Raw genomic sequence first — 19,885 nt, 5'->3', positions numbered from 1 at the left:
ATTATCAGTGGTAACTCCTTCTTCCCAAGCTTTGTTAACCTCACCCAGGGCTGAGATGACTGAAGCATGTCCAACCCTGAACCCTAACAAGGTAATTCTACCTACAAGTAATTTGTTTTTCTAACACATGAGCACATTTAGAGCTTGCCAGCTGCTATCTGTTTCAGGGATTAAATCTCCCTTCTTGTTGATTAGGTTTGAAAGTATATAAAGATCAGGCATTAAACAACATCCTTTCTTAGGAAAATCATACCACGTATTGCAACAGTGACTCCACCACCTCCCTGGGCAACCTATTCCAATGTCTGACCACCCTAACAGTGAAAAACTTTTTTCTAATATCTAACCTGAATCTCCCTGTCTTAGGCTAAAGCCATTTTCTCTAGTCCTCTCACTGTAGGTACAGCATAGCTTGAGATGTTGAGCTGTTGCTGTTTGAAGTGTATAAAAGTGGCTGGCTGGCACACAGAGGCTGTGCTACATTTAGGGATTCACTACCCATGTGCACAGCCATGTAACCAAGATCTCTGTGCATCAGGCATGGCATCACCAGCCAGGCAAGGGAGGGATTGTCCTGCTTGGCTCTGTACTGGGGTGGCTTCATCTCAAATCCTGGGGGCAGTTTTGAGCACCTCAATATAAGAAGGATATAAAGCTGGTAGACAGCATCCAAAAGAGGGCAGTGAAGATCAAGAAGGGCCTTGAGGGGAAACTGTATGAGGACCAACTGAGGGCACTTGGTTTGTTCAGCCTGGAGAAGATGAGACTGAGTTCCAGTCTACAACTTCTCAGGAAGTAGAGGGGCAGGCACTGATCTCTTCTCACCACTGACCAGTGACAGGACCTGAGGGAATGGCCTGAAGTTGCGTCAGGGAAGGTTTAGGTTGGGTATTAGAGAAAGGTTCTTCACCCAGAGGCTGGCTGGGTGCTGGAGAAAGCTCCCCAGGGAAATCATCACAGCACCAACCTGACAGAGCTCAGGCACATGGTGTGACTCTTGGGGATGGTCCTGTGCAAGGCCAGGAGTTGAACTTGATGATCCTTGTGGGTCACTTCCAAGTCAGGATATTCTATGAACTCTACTCTGCGTGCGAATCTGCGTCTTGCACCCAGTGGAATCCATATTTGGGAGTTCTGGGTGTCCAGGTGGGATGGCCAAAAGCCTTGACTAGACCATCTTGCTTCCTCTGGCAATGGAGAATTGGATGAGACAGGACTTCAGCATGTACTGACCAGCTGACCATGGACTCCATCACTTCTCCAGTCTCAAGGTGCAATGCTGCAGAGAGACCCAAGTAAGTGCAAAAAGGGGAATAGAATTCTTGGATTGGTAGGTGCACCAGTCTTTCAAATGGTGGATGTTTATCAGTGTAATCAGTCAGGGCGACGGGTCGTGTAACTACTGAAGGTCTGGACCTAAGGGTAAAGGAATTGCATAACTTGAATGTTATTAAATTAAATGATGGGAACATGCCAATCCCCAATTCTTCCCCATAGCATCTAGGATGCATCCCCAAAAGCTGGAATGTGTTTAGGGGAGATCCAGTCACTAAAGATAAAATGAAGAGATATTGACATCACAAGTGGCCACTTTATAAACTGGAGTATGGGCAAAATGTGTCATTGCAGATTGATATTATTTTACAGTGGATGTTGGAAAAGGGGATAAGGTTTTATGTGCAAATGTTAGTTCCCTTCATTCCACACCCCTAAAACAGCAGGGTGGAGATGGATAAAGAGGATACAGCTCAAAATATAGAGCACAGACAAGCAGTGGGGTCAGAGCATCAGCCATTTTTTTTCTGGACATGTTCCTTGTACTACTTTTGATTTTTTGAATTGGAAATGATCTGTTGGTTCATAATGAGAGAATCCTGAAGGAATGTATCAGCTTTTGGAAACTATCATGCTGACTCACAGCCCTAATTGGTGGGATATGTAGGCTATATTGAACGCATTTTAATGTGGATGAGAGGAGAATGGTGTTAGAGAAGGCAAAAGGATAGGCAGGGGGTGTGGGCTCTGAAATGGCCCCTCCTTTTGACCTGAATCCATGTGCCTTTTGTGGACAGGAAGGGTCAACTTAAAGATGTAAACATTAGGATGTTGGAGGATTTTGATAATTAGTGAAGGGGACTGGAGGAAATTATAGAGGCATAACTCACAGATCATCTAGTTTCAGTAAAGTTGGGGAATAAAACAACAGATTCTAGATAGACAGCAAAGGCACACATTCAGTAATAACTATCAGTAAGGGCTCACCAAAAAATTTACGATACCAATTGTTGGGGCAATGGGGAAAAAAGCTTTTGTGGCCAGTCCTACGGACTGTACATTTGGAGATAATACATTGATACAAGAGTAGGTTTTAAATATTTGACTGAAACATTCTTTCTTTTGACACCATATTTTTCATATAGTCTTTGTACAGAATTTCACAGGACAGCATATAGAAGGAAATGTTCTATTTTAGTTTCAACAGTTCATCTTTCAGATGTAAGAAGTCCATCGCAAAATAATGTTCAAAAGTTTTTACTTATGCATTTGTTTCTGCAGAAGAGAACTGAGAAAGGAAATAAAAAGTAACAACATTTCAGAATAAACTTAAAAGGTCGAAAGCATTTAAAAGTTCTACTGGTGGTGGCTTCAGAGGAATCTTTCCAATTGTGAACTCCTTTGCTTCAAACTGTTGCCACTCTTCAGCTGACAGTTCGCTCTTGGGAGTGAATAACTTGTCTGAGGCAGGGCTGGAGTTGGTGGCTGCAGCAGACGCTGAGGTGACAGGATGTGCAGAGGTACTGCTGCTCTGCCCAAATAAAGCACCGCTCGAGGCCGAGCCAGAAGGGGCTGTGGTGGCACCAAAGGCTCCAAAGGCTGCTGGAGTGGTGCCTGCAGAGCTCCCAGCAGAAGCACTGCCAAAGCCTGAGAAGCCAGAAGTCCCAAAGGCACCAGCCGGGGCAGCTGCTTTAAAGGAGAAGGAGGCTGCGGACGGAGCGGCCGGGCTGCCAAAGCCGACGGATTGGGGTGTGCTGGGAGAGGATGCTGTCCCAAATGCAGGAGGATTTGCAGCAGCAGAAGAGCTCCCAGCAGCAGGGCTGCTCCCAGATGATGCTGAACTGATGAGGCTGGAACTGGCTTTAAAGGAGAAATTGCTGGCACTGCAACTGCTGCTGCTGCTCACAGGAAAGCCTGCAAGTAGAGAATTGACAAAAAATATTAGAATTGGTACCCCAGGGATACTAAACCAGTGTTGTACTTCAAAGATGCAGCAGCAAACGACAAAAAATGTGTAAATGTTTTGGCTCTTAGCATGGGAACTTACTTGACAGCCCAAAGCCTGAGGTTTGCTGTCCTCCCATTCCAAAGGCAGGTGCTGCTTGAGTGCCTGTGGCCTTGAAAGCAGAGAGCTGAAAAAATGCCAGAGACATACATGAAAACTAGATTGCAAAACAGGGAACTCTCTCTCAGTAGCTAGTTGAAACAAAACCAGAGCTACCCAGTCCTACTGAACCCTACTCCAACCAAGCTGGACAGTGATCACTCATCACAACTGCATTTTTTAAGTGCTCTAAGGCCATACTTGCTCTTCTCTGTAAAACCCTCCAGAAATGCAAATCTGTAACAACTGATCAATTTTTGCCTGTCAGTCCATGATCTGATCCCCTCTGGGAGCTCTCATTCCCACCTCCTACAGTTCCAGGTTGTGCTCCAGGTCTGTATTTAGGGCACAGCTTTGACTCACTCTGTTCCCTGTCCTCAGCACATCTGTGTCTGTCACTGTCTCCTGTGGTAAAGCCCAAATCCTGCTTGTCCACCTCCAGCACTGAACAGACCAAGGGCTGGGACCACATCACTCAACCTTCCCTGCACTTCATGCAGCCTGCACTCAGAGAGCCACTTCCTCTGCCTCCCTGATTATTTCATACAAGCTTGAACTCAGGCATTTTTTTCTGCAAACCCATGTCCATTCACAAGTGTTTGTCACCTTGCCAGGACCAATGAGTCCTTCTGTCTTCACATGGTATGCAAAGGCTTCTCTCCCACCTATCCCTCAATTCTGACATTGGCCAAATGCTCCATTTATCCTAAGGTGTCCTGGAGGGGAATTCTGGTCCACTCTGCTGATCCTCTCTTGGAAGAGTCAACATCAGCACATGGGAAAAAAAAGGTGTGGTGGGGATTGGCCTCTTCCTGGTCATGTACACAGCCAGATGCCAAACTTAAGCTCTGGTTGTTTTCATGTGGCTTGCAATGAGAGTATTCCAAAGCTGGGATCCAGCTGCTGCCTTGCCACCATGGAACCATCCCTATGCACGTTTTTCCTCAGTTAACTGAAGGGGTTTATAATAGCACCTGGAATTCACTGATTTCAGGAGTCCAGAGAACAGGCCAGGTTGCACATCACAATTGCCACATCTCAGAAATCTTTTTAGCCATAATAAACATCTGTGTAAATTACTTCATTAAAAAATAACATCAAGCACAGATATGTTGCCATTTGTGAACACCTACCAAAAGCTGCTTTTGCAACTGCATTTAATGCTTTCCACTGAATCAGCCAATTTTCCCACTGTTCTGCTAACAGTTCAACAGCATCTATTTGAAAAGAGTGGGAAAAAGTGCATATTTTTATTATTGGGGAAGACTTAAAAAAAAAAAGAAAAATAAGTGGTCTGTCAACAAAGACATTTAGAATCAGAAAAGAAACTTCACTAATCCAACAGAGGAATTTTTCTTTCCTTCCATTTCAATGGGAAAAGATTTATTTTTTGTTATTAATACAAGATTCCTTTAAATACTCTTACTGTTGCCCTTATATCAAATTTTTATGTCTCTACATAAAGAGCAATATCAGATCTGACATTCTGAGCCAGAGATCTCAGGCAAGAAGATGATGGTAGGGTAGACCATATGGACCAGCTGCTATTTTGGCATTCTCTTTGGTGCACAGGAATTGAAGGATATTTTGGTATTCTGATCATCTCCTAGAGTTGGGAGATAAGTCAAGAGTTGTCACCTCTAGATTGGTAACAAGTCTTATCCCAAAGACTGTCCCCATGATTCATAATTTTTAAGCTGCTTACACATTTCCCAATTATAGTTTGCTGTCATAGTACTCCAGGTGCAGTTCTTCTGAAAGAAGACATCTGAAAAGCCTGCAAGGACAGGAAAAATCAAAAACTTCCAAAAAAACAATTAATACTTCTAACCACCCTCCATAGTTACAAAGACAGGGGCCTTGGTACACTGTCTTGTCCTGAAACAGTTATAGTGGGAGACACGAAAGATTCATTACAAAACTCCAGAGGTGTAAACGCCCCAAATGAATTGGCAAACGCCGGCTCTTTGAGCAGGAATAAAGACAGACAACCGCTGCCTTCGGCTCTTCGTTTAGTCCCTCGCCTTCCAAAGCTGCCCCACACCGAAGCCGGTGAGAATGGAAATAGCGCGCAGCTGCTGCAGCCGCTCCTGGCAGCAGAGATGCCCGGGCTGCTTTCCCACGGCCCATCCCGCAGTCCTTTAGAGCACAATCCTGCGAGGGCCGAAGCAGAGGCTGCTGCCGACAGCCCCAGCCGAGACCCGCCCGGCCCGCTCTGCTCCGGGGCTCCCGCCGGCAGCGGCCGCACGGGGCGGGCACCGGGGCAGTGCGGGAGCCGCCCGCGTCCCGCCCGTCCCGCCGCGCTCGGGCACGGAGCGCCGGGGGTGCGGGTGCCCGCAGAGCGGGGATGCCCCTCCCGGCGCCGGGCCCGAGGCGGCCGGAGCCCCGCAGAGCCGAAGGAGGAGCGCGCCCGCCCCGCTCTGCCGCCGCCCAGGCTGCCGGGGACTGTTCACCCCTGGCGACAACGGGGGCCGCGAGTTTAAAAGCGGGTGCAAAACAGATAAAAGAGCCTGTCCAGTCTAAAGAGCACACAGTTCCCTCCAGAATTCCAGTCGCTCGGAATCAAGGAGTGGAGACACCAGGAATACGTTTCGTGGCCAGAAGTGAAAAGGCAAGGGAAAACAAAAAAAGTCGCACGCCCTTCACTTACTGCTGAATAAAGAAGGGAACCACAATGGAGGCCGTGAGTGCATCTAGTCCTGTCTGTACAGGTAGAGTTGTCAGGATGAGGAAGGAAACGAGGATCAAGTCTACAAAGAAGTACTGACTTTGAAAAACCAGGATTTACTTAGGAGAAGCTGGAGGAACTTCAGAACTAAAACAGAATAAACATCCACAGCCCAAGCGAGGTAGAGGCAGGCAAGCACCAAATTTTGAAGTTAACTCACTAGTCTCATAGAAACAGACCTGAAAAAATCAGCAAGTTGGAAGAGAGGTGACAAAACTACAATGCAGCTATGAATACACTAGCACAGGAGCAGGACAGATGTCATTTGTATAGTTTTCCAGAACTGGGAAGAAGCACACAATGTCGATGACACCCAAAGCTTGAGAGGCTGGACTTTGAGGCTGCGTGAAGAAATTTACCATCATGTGGGCTGGAAGCATTTACAGAACTCTGCGCTTCTAAACCAGAGATGAATAACCATGCGCAACTTCTGAAGACTTCTGTAAAGTATCTTTAATTACTTGGTTCATGCCATTTTAAAAACAGTCATTTTCAAGAAGAAAATCAATATATCTGTCGTATTGACTTTGCTTTTTCTCATTCCTGTTCCCGTGTTTGCTAATGGATTGGCATCTACACTATGTACAGTCTGATGCCTGGGAAGATAGATTAAAAATTCTTTCCAAGTTTCCAACTTGCTAATTATAGTGCACAATTGTCGTCGACTTGCCCCACCATTCCCTACCTCAGTGTAATTAAAAAAAATAAAATCAAAAAGTCTTTCTGTAAGGCTCCACAAAATGCCAAAGAGACCAGTGTTTCTCTAATTTTTATGTATGGCCTCTCTAACCTTAAAAAATTGATAAGCAGTCATGCAAATGATGGAAGAAACTCACTGGAAGAGGGCAGCTATCATGATCTAGAGAGCTGTTGAAACATTGGGAATCTTTATTAGACAGCAGTCCCTGGTCTTTCCTGAGAAAATGTCTTCATTTCATCCCAGTAAGAATTCTGCAGGTAGGTATGAAGGAGAAAATATTGTTGTTCCTCTTTCTCATGAGTCAAGCTGTATTTACTCGCCTTCATTAAAGGAAGTGTCTCTGCAACTGGTCTTGGTAAAATGTCATTTAACCAGAGTTTTTTTCTTTATCAAATGCTTTAGAGGCATTCTAAATATTTGGATTGGGTCTCTGTTTGACAAGGCCACACCTACAGTTCTTTTAAAGGAAGATGCCATGTGATATCACCTAGGTAAGTGGATTCTCAAAACACATCCCCATCTCTTTAAAACAGACAAGAAAATGGGCATGACAAAATCCACATTATACAATATGCCGTATATACAAATTAGAAGACTGCATCTCAATTTCTTCCTGTTACTAAATTTAACACGATTCAGTAAAACATGGAAGCAAAGCACCAAAACCATCTTTTCCCAAGTCCTTGAAGAATGCTTTGTCATCTCCTACAGTCTTCAGATCTCTAGAGTTTCTTCATTTGCCCCACAAGTGTCTACAACACAGATTAAACAACTCGTCACTGGGAAAGCACGGACTTTGGAGTTGGCTGTCCACTTGTCTGTTTCAGTGTTATATTCAAGAATGTGCCCTAAGCGACCAACACCCTGAAAACCAGCCAGGACATAGACTATAGGTCCCACAGCAGCACACTTCACTGTTACACCTTTCCACGGCATTGGAGACACCATCTTCCATTCATTCATCTTGATATCGTAATATTCTACATTATCAAGGCCACCTACAAAGCAATGAGATAGATAACTGCTTATTATGTTGCACTGTATGGACTGCACTAGAACATGCAAACTCAAGTTTTTATTTTCAAGGTTTCAAAAATCCTACACTTAAAAAAGCAAATCTGATAATACAACCCAGCTTCTAAACTAGCAGCTTATCCTTGTATAAATACAAAACAAGGGAAAAGTGAAAAGGAGATAGAAAGTAAGATGTATTCTCACAAATTCACACTAGATGGTTTCTACAGATTCAAACATGTTACTTCATGAAGAGAAAAACCTTCAGTGCTAAATTTCTGATGAATTTGGGGCTAGTGACTAAAACTCAGGAATTACCTGAAACTTCCCTACAGCAGTGGCATTCATTCTAGAGGGCTCATGGGTACTTTTACTAAAACTGGCAATTTACTGATAGAGGAGGTCTCTTGTCATGATGATACTAAAATCATTGAAGTGTAAAAGCCTAAGTTCCTTTGAAAAGGGCCAAAGGAACAAAAAGTTAGAGTATATTTTGTGACTAAGATTTGCTTATTCAGGAAATATGCTAGTAGTTACACTTAACAATAGCTACAAACATTGTTGCTGTCCCTATTTATCTCAGTTTTTACTTCCAGTACTGAATTATTAGATCTGACAGATTAAGAAATCTATCATATTAACATATATGAATTTTTAAACTCAGACATAACTCTTCCTCATTTTACTACAGTAAAAACAATTTTTAACACTTCTAAGAGGAGCATTCAGTGAATACACTTATATTTTGCAAGATGGCAGATTATGGATTGATAAAATGTTTGGGAATCAATCATGATAGAATAGTTTCAGTAGCCAATTAAAAATCAAGCTGTATTCTAAAACAGCATTCATCTGAAATCAAGAATTCCGCTTACTGTAAATAGTGAGTTCAAAAACCTCATAAATAAGAATTTTTCCATTTTGAAAAGCATTTCAGAAAACCTGTGCAATTAAAATTCAATTCTTCTTGTAAAGTTTTATTCTTCTAGTTTTAAAAGACAAGAAGACAGGCAGATCATAATTGACCAGGCCATGACAGCAAATCGTATTTCAAAGCTAGAGCAGTCAAAAGAGGTCTCATATTTTCACCATTTTACAATACCAGAATAGATTTAAGTCTTTAGACTAAAGTTCTAAAATAGTGGCTACACCTTTACCTGTCTCTCAAAAGAATGCTAAAATCATGAATAACTAAAAAAAACCCCCAAAATAAAAAACAAACAAACAAAATATTTTCTCAGATGCCTGGTTTAGCCATATTAACTGCTTCAGAACTGGGCTACAGTAGGGGTGCATATCTGAACTTGACTATCACGAGTACAAGAATTTAAAAAATAAGGTAACAATGAAGTGGAGAGGTGAAAAGAAGAAGGCAACACTGATGTGACAACAAGAAGACATGTTTGATGGTGCTGCTCAAAGCTTTGCAGCTGAACAGAGTGGAATAAATTCATTCCAAACCAGAAAAACAACCCCACGAAACCTTGTGTGACCAGATAGAGAATTAATAGAATGAAAGTACCTAAACTATTTTGTCCACCCACAGCAAATATTTTGTCCTTTACAAACACCAGCCCATGATTCTTTCTGGCTTCAATCATTGGACACAGTTCAGTCCACCTGGGGAAAATAAATCAAACAGAAAAGGAGAAATCACCATCTGGTTCATAAAAACTAAGTATAATCTATCAGTAGGAAAACAAAATATGGAAGAAAGCTGCTTAAGAAAAAACATCTTTCAAGTAGAACTACAAAGAACTGATTTCTTAATGCTGACTCAGGGAAAATTCCTTACCAGAGTTTTTCCTGTAGTCATCTATACTTCAGTCATTTACACAAGTGACTAAAGCCAACCTGACTCAAAACAACACTTACGTTTCTGTAGCTGGGTCATAAACTTCACAGGAATTCAGGACTCTTCCGGAAACATTGTTCCCCAGGCTGCCTCCGCACACATAAATGAGCCCATTGGCCTCCACCATTCCATGGCTGCAGCGCTGAGTCAGCATGCTGGGCTTTGTGTGCCAGCTCTCTGTTCTCGTGTCATAGCATTCAAATAAATACAGTGCAGAATTGCCTTAAAAAAATAGAAACCCACCAAAGTGGCATTAATCTTTATGGCTGTCTTTCAAGAGAAGAGTCTAACAGCAATTATCAAATTGATGCTTTGTTTGCTAGTGGAAAAGGGAAAGCTGCTTTCCCACCTCCAAAAGTAGAACTAACCAGCTTTAAACTTGGGATTATTCAGAAAGCACATACTTGCAATTATTTTGATTCTTTTGTTCCAAAATATGCAAGTAAGTTCATAAAATTGCTATTTGTGCTTAAAAACAGCATGAAAAAAGGTAAGTTTTTTTTTTTTCTTGGAGGGGAATAAATACTAAATAGAGATGTATATAAATTACCCATCCCATTGTCATCAGCTCATGCTACTCTTTCTACTTGGAAATATATTGAACTTTCAGATGTGAAGATGAAACCAGCTTTGTAAACTCACTATAGGTTCATGAGTCTTTTTCCTCTAAGCAATGTGACTTGTCCAATACCCAGAATACTTGCTGCCTTTGGAATTTGATGGCTTATGTCATAACATACTCCTGGAATTATCAGCAACCACAAAACAGCTACCTCTGCCCAATTTACTTTCCTCCTGAGGACTGGTAGATACTTATTGCCTGGAGGTGCAGGGTTTGTGTACTCTTCCCTCAAAAGCCAAGGAAACTATTACTGAAATCAAAAGCAATTTTTCTAATGAAGAGGCTCAAAACTTGTGTTCAGGTAAGTGACCGAATCATAACCAAGGCAGGGAAGGCTGAATACAACTTTCTCAGAACAGAACCACATCCTTCTTCCCTTTGTTTCAAATAATATATTTACCTAGAACAGTTAAAAGTGCCTTTCTTGTGCCTGTTTTACCTTGGCTTTCTACTTATAAAAATTAGCCATGTCACATATGCAGGACTTACTACCAGCTGAGGATTTGAACCTTCAACAGGATGCTATATTTCCAGACCCAACATGATTCCTATAAACACACTCCTATAAAGTGTGCATTTGTTCACTCCCACCCTGTCACTCTCAGTATCACCACAAACTGAATAGAGTGGGACATTTTTTCTTTATTTAACATAAATAAATGTTTTCTTTGATGTATATAGACATTCTTATTGCTTTGAAGTTGTAGAAATTCCCATCCATGGAAAATCCATCAGACCTTTTTTTTTTAAAAACAGGTAGAAGCATTAATTTCCAGTATAATGTTAAGTATTTCTCCTGCACTGAAACAAGAGTGGAAGAATCTGGTATTTCAGCATCCAAACTCTGCTAGTTGTTGCAAATAGAACAGGACTCCCATCAATTCAAGAAGGGGAAAAGAGCCATGTTGTCTGTAATGGACTGGTACAATAATCCAACCTCTTCAATTGATGGAAAAAACCATGAAAATTTTAGATATCTTTAGAGCTAAACACACTGTAGCATTTTATCAGATTAATGATTTCAACATAATTGCCTGCCTCAAATTCAAAAATACTAGATCCAGGAGAGACAGACCTTTCCAATTTCAGTATTCACTAAATTCTGAAGAAAAAGTACAGGCAAACTAAACTCCATTATTTATGTTTAGTTTTTACTAGTCTGTCTTGATAAATATTTATGGAAAGCAAAGTGAAACTGTGCAGTAATGTGAGGGTGTAGTCTAAAGAAAACTGCTACATTAAAACTTCAACTATAGTTGTACTAACTATTTACCATGCATTAGAAAATATACTGTACAATCAAAAAATTTTCCTGTTATTCCCCATAAATTGAAACGTGGCAAACTGTGAAGATTTATGAGATGATGAAGTGTTCCAAGCTGCCCAATGTGGCCTTAGTTAAGCCTATTTCAAGTAATAGGAAAGGTGCTATTGCACATTCACCACACGAGGTGGCAGCTGGGAACTGCTTATTCTGCTGCTACATTAGACCTCTTAATATATTTTAGAGGTCAGAAAACATGGCCTAAATGTTACAACCTCCATTAAGTGACTTATTAGTGTTAAGCACTGATCATGACAATTTTTTCCCATGTTCACTTCCCTCTGCAGCAAGGCAGACCTGAAAAAGATCTTCCTTCTAGGATTTTTCTCATTTGTTTTTATTCCCCAGAACACAGCTTTATTACTGTAACTATTTTTATGGCTATACCATGCCTGCATTTCAACCTTTGGGTTGTTGATGATGTGCCATGTTCAGACAAAATAAAATGTTCCTGCAACACCACAGCATAAGTCACCTTCTAGGCTTTTTGGAGAGAGAAAAAAATCCCAATGGTCTTTTTTTTTTTCTTTACTATGCTGAAATGATCTAAAGGTATCATTTCTCCATTTGTGGAAGCAAGCCAACAGATTAAAAAAAATAACAGAAGATAACTTCTGTCATTTGACAAAAAAATTGGATAAATTCCTTTACCAGGACTAAGTACAATTTCACCATCAAAAGCAGTAATTGTAAGAGATTTCTTTTCCACTTCCCCCCCATCTCTTTTAAAAGATGGCCTTAGGCCCAACATATGCTGTATAAAAGAAAGGCCATTGTCAAAATGCAGCTACTCCGGTCACACATTCCAGAAAATTTTAAACTACACTGAATTCTGTGGATTTCTAGAAGAAAGATAAGAGTGGGACTCCCAAAATACATTTCATTGAATCACATCATCATAGAATGGTGTGGGTTGGAAGGAACCTTAAAAATCATCTATTTCCAATCCCTCTGCCATGGACAGGGACACCTTCCACTAGATCAGGTTGCTCACAGCTCCATCCAATCTCATCCCTTTAACTCTTTAAGAGCTGCAATATACTTTTTACTAATGTAAATAGTATTCATTTCAGTGAAACCATTTTCAAAACACAACAGAAATAGGTTGTTGGACTGGGCAAAGGAGGATAAAATCCTAAATATGGGAAAATAAACTCATTAGGCTAACATGGCAACGTGCAGTTTCTTGTCAACAAAATCATGCAAAAAACCAGAAAATTTTCCAGCTAATCTTTCTTTGTGCTTTTTTGTTTGTTTTAAAGATTTTTAGTGTCTTACCCACTTCTGAACCACCAGATGTATAAATTTTGCCCTCAGCAGCACAGGCTGCAAGGCTATCTCGAGGTGTTGGAGGTCCTAGCTTGGAATACCAGCTATCCTTCACCACATTGTAGCAGTCCATTCGCTTTATAGGGAAGAGCTGGGAACCACCCAAAATATAAACTACGTTGTCCCAGAAGACACAAGCTGCATCCCTGCGCTTTTCAAAGGGACATCGGATGTCTGTCCAGCTGTAATCCTGCATTACAAAGAACAAGTAATGTCTAATAGATTATAACACTTACCTGTACAGTGAGTGTTTTCAAACAGAGCTTTTCATAGAGATTTAGATATGGTCAGTTTTAAGTTCCTTTTCAAAACAAACATGAACACTGTTTATTGAAGAATACTCCTCAGGCGTACTCTTGAAAAATTCTCTTAGACAACAGACATAGTTAGATGCAATGAACCATGACATTAAGAAATTCTATTTCCACATTCCCTGTGTGCACCCAGTACAGCTTCCCTGAAAAACAGTTTTGGTGTTTTTTCCAACACAATTGACCTCCAGCTGCTATCATGTTAGAAACAATGCATGTAACCAATAAAGTAGGATTGCATTTTCTTTTATAGCAATGGAAAAAGACATCTTACATATAGTAACAGATTATTTCTAAAAAATAATAAAATACAGAATGTACCAAACAAAGACAATGGAAAAAGGAGAAGATAATATCCAAATTGACAAGCAACTCAGTAAAAAAGCTCTGATACATACTTTATTACCATGACAACTAGAAGCTTATTTACAGAATTTACAAAACACAAACGTTCTATAGCTATCCACAGTTGATAGCATGAGAAATAGGGTAATGCTCCATCACAAATACTGGCAGTCATGATGCCTAGAAACTGATTTTGCATAGATTGGCAAAATCAGCAAGTATCAAATATGAGGCGTAATGCCCAAAGCCTTAAAAACACCAAACTCAACAACTGATGGCAGACCAGGATAGCATACAGCACAAGAAACACTTCTTGAGTAATAGCATCTCACATATTCCAAGAGCATAGCTTGAATCCTATACTGAACAGGAAAGTATGGGACCTTAACTGTTATCTGTGCCACCTCAAGAAGGTCTACCTCAACCTGCTGAATGACCTTCACTGTAATGGTTCACACAAGACGTTACATCGTTACATTTTCTTAGCAAGGACATACTTCAAACACCTTGGTCAATGAGGAAGAACAGCGACTCCTACATGGGGGTTCAAAGAAAGAGAGGCAGAGCATGTTATAGTCCAGAACATCTTACAATCTTTTCTTGTAGCATCCCCCATATCAAGAAGAGCTGTCAGCTGCATGTGGCCCTTTATGGTGAGAAACAGGTCCTGGGGCATCCTAGAAAGGAAAGCCATACTACAGCATGGCAAAATAAATAGCTGCATAAATCTTAAGAAAATGTCTCAGTGCATTGTGCAAGATCAACATACTTTCTAGCTCAAACTTCTGGCAATTTTACAAAATATCCCGTTGTTTTCCTTTCCTGTTTTAAAGGGAAGTGACCTGACCCACTTTTATGGCTTCTGTTCATGTATCCATTTCATCCATACCTTTATCAAATGAAAAGCCATAACTTGAGTATACTCAGCAGTATCCTCCTCTTTCAGCAGGAGGCAATTTAGGTCATCCTCTTGCAATGCTCTTCGAAGTTAGTCCGTACCACATAGAATTATTTCACTTTTTGAATTGAACACATTTAAGAACTACGCAGAAGTGTTGCTTTACACCACAGTCAAGATCCACACAGCCCTGGGCAGTGCAAGTCTCCATTCTTAGGGACTGAGTAGGGAAAGATGGACCAAGGTAAGTACATGGTGACTCTTTCCCTGCTGATCTCTGTTTTCATCAAGTTGCAATGCAGGACACCAGAGCCAAAAGCTATACCTTTTCTCTTTCATCAATTTATTGAATCACTTATTAAAACTTCCTGAACTCCTGAGAGCCTCAAGACCCTGTGACAAGAATGGCACACACAATTATGGGCCCTGTGACAAAGTACCTTTTTTTGTTTAAGACTTTTCCTCATTTTCAATTGATTCCTCTTCCAAGTTTGTCATAAGAACCAGCAGACAGGTCCACTGTGGACAACCTCCCCACTAACAGCTTACTGACTACACCTCTATCTCCTCATAAAAGGTATGCTGGTTCCCTTGATCATCAAGAAATAGCACTGCCAGGCATCTGTTACTTTTTTATTTGCCATTGTTGAATTTTGCACTGCTGAGAATTTAAAACTTCCAACCATTTCTGGCCACTAGAGATAGTAATTTCAAAAGAATAAGCATACTGCTGACACAAAATCTCAATCATATATAAATTCTGTACTGAGAATTCATAAAATAAAACAATAAGTATTTTATTCCCAATATGGGGATTTTGTTTTTTTAAATTCTGTGAAAAATTCAACAAGAAAATGCTTCCCACAACTGTTAATAGAACATCTAGGATTTCTAGTAGTACTCTGAAATCATGTATGTCTACTCAAATTAGTGCCAGACTGCTCCATGAGTGTTATGCTCGTCTGCATCTATCCCATTGCATCATTTTGTTTTCTTGATGATGAACTTGTATCAATAGAAATACCAGTCACAGTGCAACAAAGAGCAAATATAGTCTTAAAATAATACTGCTAACATTCTCAACAAATAAAACACAGTATCCAATCATCCAGTCTTATTTAAAGAACCCTTCCAATAACAAGGAAATCACTATCAGCATTAGAGACTAATTTTGTGTGCAAAGGAATCAATGAAAATTAAAACTTTTGCACTTGTTTTATCATATAACAGCTATGGAAACCCATACTACAACCAAGAAAATATTTTCAGGAAAGATATAACCGCAGTTTTGAATTGTTTATGTGACATATAACAATTAAATTTCTGATTTTGATTAATATCAGAAGTGAGGGACTGGGTCACTATTCAACCAGTTCAACAGACAAGCAAAATTCCGATTTTTCCTAAGGACCTAACCTTGCAAAAGTACACACATAAGCTTAATTCTCTGTTCTGTGACCCTCCCATCATCCTTTGATGAGACCAATTAAAGTGAGTTAAATGGTAATTCAGCAGCGGTTCTGGATCCTTGGTTTGTTGCATTTAATAAGCTATTGTCAGAGTTTAAAGATTAAAATCAAATATTAGAGCAAAACATCCAGAAAAGAACCTTTAAATAGCTTAAGAGTTGGAAATGAAGTAAAAGCTATTCAACAAGACACGACAGGCTAGCTAAGAGTACCCAAGGAAGCATATAAGCACTAGGAAAACATTAAAGGAACACATGCTTGTTAGAATAAAGATCTCAAATTACCCACTTTTTAAATTTTCCTTCCCTGCCCCATTCTTCCCCCACTCCTTAGCCCACATGCAAGGCCGTTAAGTTTTGATTAAGAGGCAATTCTTCAAAATTTCTTCCAAATTCAGTTATTTTTTGGTGTTATACCTGGACAAGCAGTCTATGAAAGGTAAAGATCTTTTATCCTATGTTTTATGTAGACTTTCAAATACACTACTCTTTACCTACAAAACAGATTTCTTTGCCAAAACCATGCAACTGCTTGAAAAGTTACAAATGCCCTGATCAAAGGCTTGCCAAACTTAGATTTTGGAAAGGAGAGAATTATCTGCTCTGTACCCCTCACCTCCTTACCCCCAGCTGAAGTGCTGCTTATCTTGAGTATGTGTATAAAAGAAAAAGGCAGTCATTAGCTAAGAATTTTGAATTCCCAATGAATACATATTAAGTGTCTCTCAAGCTAAGTCAGCAAAGCTGGTGGGTTTGGGGATTTTACCCCCAGACTTAAGTGGTACTCAGAGAAGGTGGCTTGAATTTTATCTTACAAAAGGAATGTGAAAGAAAAGTTCAAAACACATCCCAAAGGCTCATTCATTCAAAGTTAGATTTGACAGGGCTCACATTGACTATGAAGTTCACACAGCACACAAAACTGCTTGAAATTTTAACAAGCATTTAATATGCTGAGTTAGAACCAGAATTTCTTCAACAAAATATTACTACATGCATGGGATCTCATAACTTAAGAGAGCCCTGATGTTTATGTGGCAAATTTGTTCTGTATTACTGTATGTGGTTGCCTGGTAAAACAGGGTATGGGTAATCCTTCTGCATGCAGTTGATGTTTTTAGATCCTTTAATCTGCATAGCTGAAATGTACACCGTTCCTGTGACTTGATTTTATTCAAGAAACATGGGAACAAATTTCAGGCAGAACTTGCTTGCTCTAAATTTATCATCTCTAAGCTTTTTTGTTGTAAAAACTCACTGTCTGCCACTTATGCAATACTTGGCTCTCCATTCTTCTCCTTACATACCCTTAAGAGCAAACAAAACTGTGAACCATTGGGATTTAGAAGTGGTTGCATATATATAATAAATGGCACTAAAAAACCCCAATAAAAACTGGGTTCTACACTAACATACAAGCCAGTAAAATCATTATGTGCTAAAAAACCTGCTTTGAGTAATCTCTAAACACCTAAATGCATGCACATGCATACAGACTTTCATATATTCCTAACCAATTACGTGATGCTTTAGTGACCTTCTGTTTATTTGCAGCTGAGAAATACACATACCAGTCAATGCTCAACTCAGACAGATTGATCAGCTCTCCATATCTAATATTGCTAAGAAACAAACACAATCAATCTATTCAAAACAAAGTATTACATCTAGGTACATAGACTTAAAAATACTTAATTAACCATATTCTTCCAATTGTATACCCAGGAGGGAGGGAATACTTCCTTCCTAAGACCATTTCGTAGATCATTATGTCTTAGTTAATATCACCAGCAAAGAAAACAGGTAAGATTACAAGCAGTGAATCTTAATGCATTCTGAGGTAACGATTACCTTGGGGTTAAAATATCTGCAGGACTGGGGCTGAGAGCCTCCAAACAAAGCAATGCGATAATCGTGCTTTTTTCTTCTCGGCCGCGTGCCTTCCACCAACTCTTCTCTGTCTTCTGGGGAAAGGAGGTGGTACCGCATCCCACCTGCAAGGAAGACAGCAACAGCTGCAGAGCCAGTGCAGCTCACACATGGATTGGGAGCTTTCAGAGGCAGGCATGGGGGAGAGATGGAAGGGAAGGAAATGGGGAAAATCAAGTGTCTACATTACACCTATGCAGCTTTGATTCAAAATGGAAGAATGCATGGCAGCATGAGAGGGTGGGAGCATATATCCAGATTTACACCCTATTCCAAATTGGCTGCTCCATGTGAAAACAGGACAGATACAGACTCATGTTATGTACCAATGGATTGATCAGTTCATTTATCCAATATTAACAAGCAATTAAGATTATTGCATTGAAACAGTCAAAAGGAAGCAAGCCCAAAAGAAAGCATTCTTAGAGTGCAAAAATACCGGTGACATTACAAGCCACTAAAACCAGAAGACAAAAATCCTTTCCTATACAATGTACCCAACTTGGCGTCACACGAGAAGTATGACTCTGATGTCAAATATCAGCAGATACTTACCAACATACAGGTTAATTCAAATCCTGTTCATTGAGTGAAGGAAAACAATTGTGTACTGATTTTTAGATCTATACTAAATTGAAGCCAATTGGTTAACTGCTACTGAAATTGCTTTTCTTTCTTACATGATAAAATTTTACAAATGGTACCTAAAAACAAAAGGGAAGCTTGTTTCCTATTTCATCTGCACCCTGAGAATGCAAATGTAGGATCAATCATTGTAGGATCAACAGTCAGTATTTAATAGATAAAACCAGTAAAACATACACCTAAAATTCTAATTTGCTTAGGAAAGCTTTAAAATATTCAAAATGTTCACATATTTCTTTTATTAATGCACACACAAACATGAAAAATATTGAAGTTACAAGCCTGTCAAAAGGCAGACTAACTTTCAGTTACCCTAAGGAGTCACTGACAAAATCCCCATTCCATTACTTCTCATGGAGTTCATGCCATTTGCTAGGAGAAAACAAATGAAAGTCACACTGTTATATAAGATGAGTTTTATTTACATAATAATCTGCTAATCCAACTTCAACTAAACACAGCATCCTAGAGGGAACACAGATGAATTTAATGTGAAAATGTTAGAGCATCTTAAAGCAAACAATTTTCAAAATTTTTCAAAGCATTTTTAAAATTATATATAGAGCATCAAAGATTTCAGCTAGAGGTCAACTTACTGATCACCATTTTAAGGCATTCTGGGTTATCCTGAATAAGTGGTTCAGCCTGAACAGTTTTACTTAAGAAGTTCTTTGATATTAGAGGAAATCGGACTTTAGCAAGAATATCAACCATGTAGGGCTGGCGATTCGGCTCGTCATACTTCAGCCATCTGACTGCTGCATCATAAACCTTCAACAAGAGACAAGCAGAGAAAGAGATAAGGTACATCACCATAAAGCATGACAAGTAACAGAACTTTAGTGCTATGAATTGATTCTAATACCTGCTGGAGGTTAACCTATACTAGCATTTCATTATCTGGGGATCCCATTGCTATCTTTCGAAAAAAACCCAAAAAAAACCATACAACAAAAATCAACCAAGCCCAAAAAAGACAATGCTCAGACAAGTAAAACAAATGCACAAGCACTGAATGAATCTCATCTACAAACTTTAAAAATCTACTACTTCTGCTGTTTAACTTTTTTCCCTCCAAATGGAAAACATGAATCTGCAATTCACATTTATGTGGGTAAATCCTGTACCAGGTTAAATCTAATCCTCTTCAAGTTCTGTGCCATAATATCAGTAATGCTTTCACAGAAATGAAATAACTTCTACTTGATACAGTCTCCTGAGGTGATAAACTGGTTCTCTGAATAAATCATCCTGTTGGGTATCCAAATACATTGCTATTGTTGTGTCTTAGGGGACCACTTAAATCAAGGTTTTTATCTGCGAACTACTGTAAATTTA

The 19,885-nt window shown here is 39.9% G+C and overlaps 1 protein-coding gene across 3 annotated transcripts in view; it reads right to left on the bottom strand.

Annotated features, from left to right (window-relative positions):
- Positions 1 to 2,146: 2,146 nt before the first annotated feature.
- The window catches only part of KLHL7 (kelch like family member 7), a 28,529-nt gene continuing 10,790 nt past the window's right edge, over positions 2,147 to 19,885 (bottom strand). For 2 of the 3 annotated variants that reach the window (XM_054633197.2, XM_054633243.2), the window contains exons 6-11: positions 19,144 to 19,318; positions 17,825 to 17,967; positions 12,901 to 13,141; positions 9,697 to 9,898; positions 9,344 to 9,441; positions 6,546 to 7,805 (exon numbers count right to left, since the gene is read on the bottom strand). In XM_054633197.2, the coding sequence (XP_054489172.1) occupies positions 7,522 to 7,805; positions 9,344 to 9,441; positions 9,697 to 9,898; positions 12,901 to 13,141; positions 17,825 to 17,967; positions 19,144 to 19,318 (1,143 nt within the window). In that variant the 3' untranslated portion in view covers positions 6,546 to 7,521. Of the gene's footprint in view, positions 3,190 to 3,322; positions 3,408 to 6,545; positions 7,806 to 9,343; positions 9,442 to 9,696; positions 9,899 to 12,900; positions 13,142 to 17,824; positions 17,968 to 19,143; positions 19,319 to 19,885 lie in introns of those variants that run through there. The other variant, XM_054633251.2, reaches the window with a different exon arrangement.

Source organism: Agelaius phoeniceus, chromosome 1 (assembly GCF_051311805.1).
Source record: "Agelaius phoeniceus isolate bAgePho1 chromosome 1, bAgePho1.hap1, whole genome shotgun sequence".
Taxonomy (NCBI): Eukaryota; Metazoa; Chordata; class Aves; order Passeriformes; family Icteridae; genus Agelaius; species Agelaius phoeniceus.
Note: the sequence above shows the minus strand (reverse complement) of the source record. Positions and strands in the feature narration are given on the sequence as shown.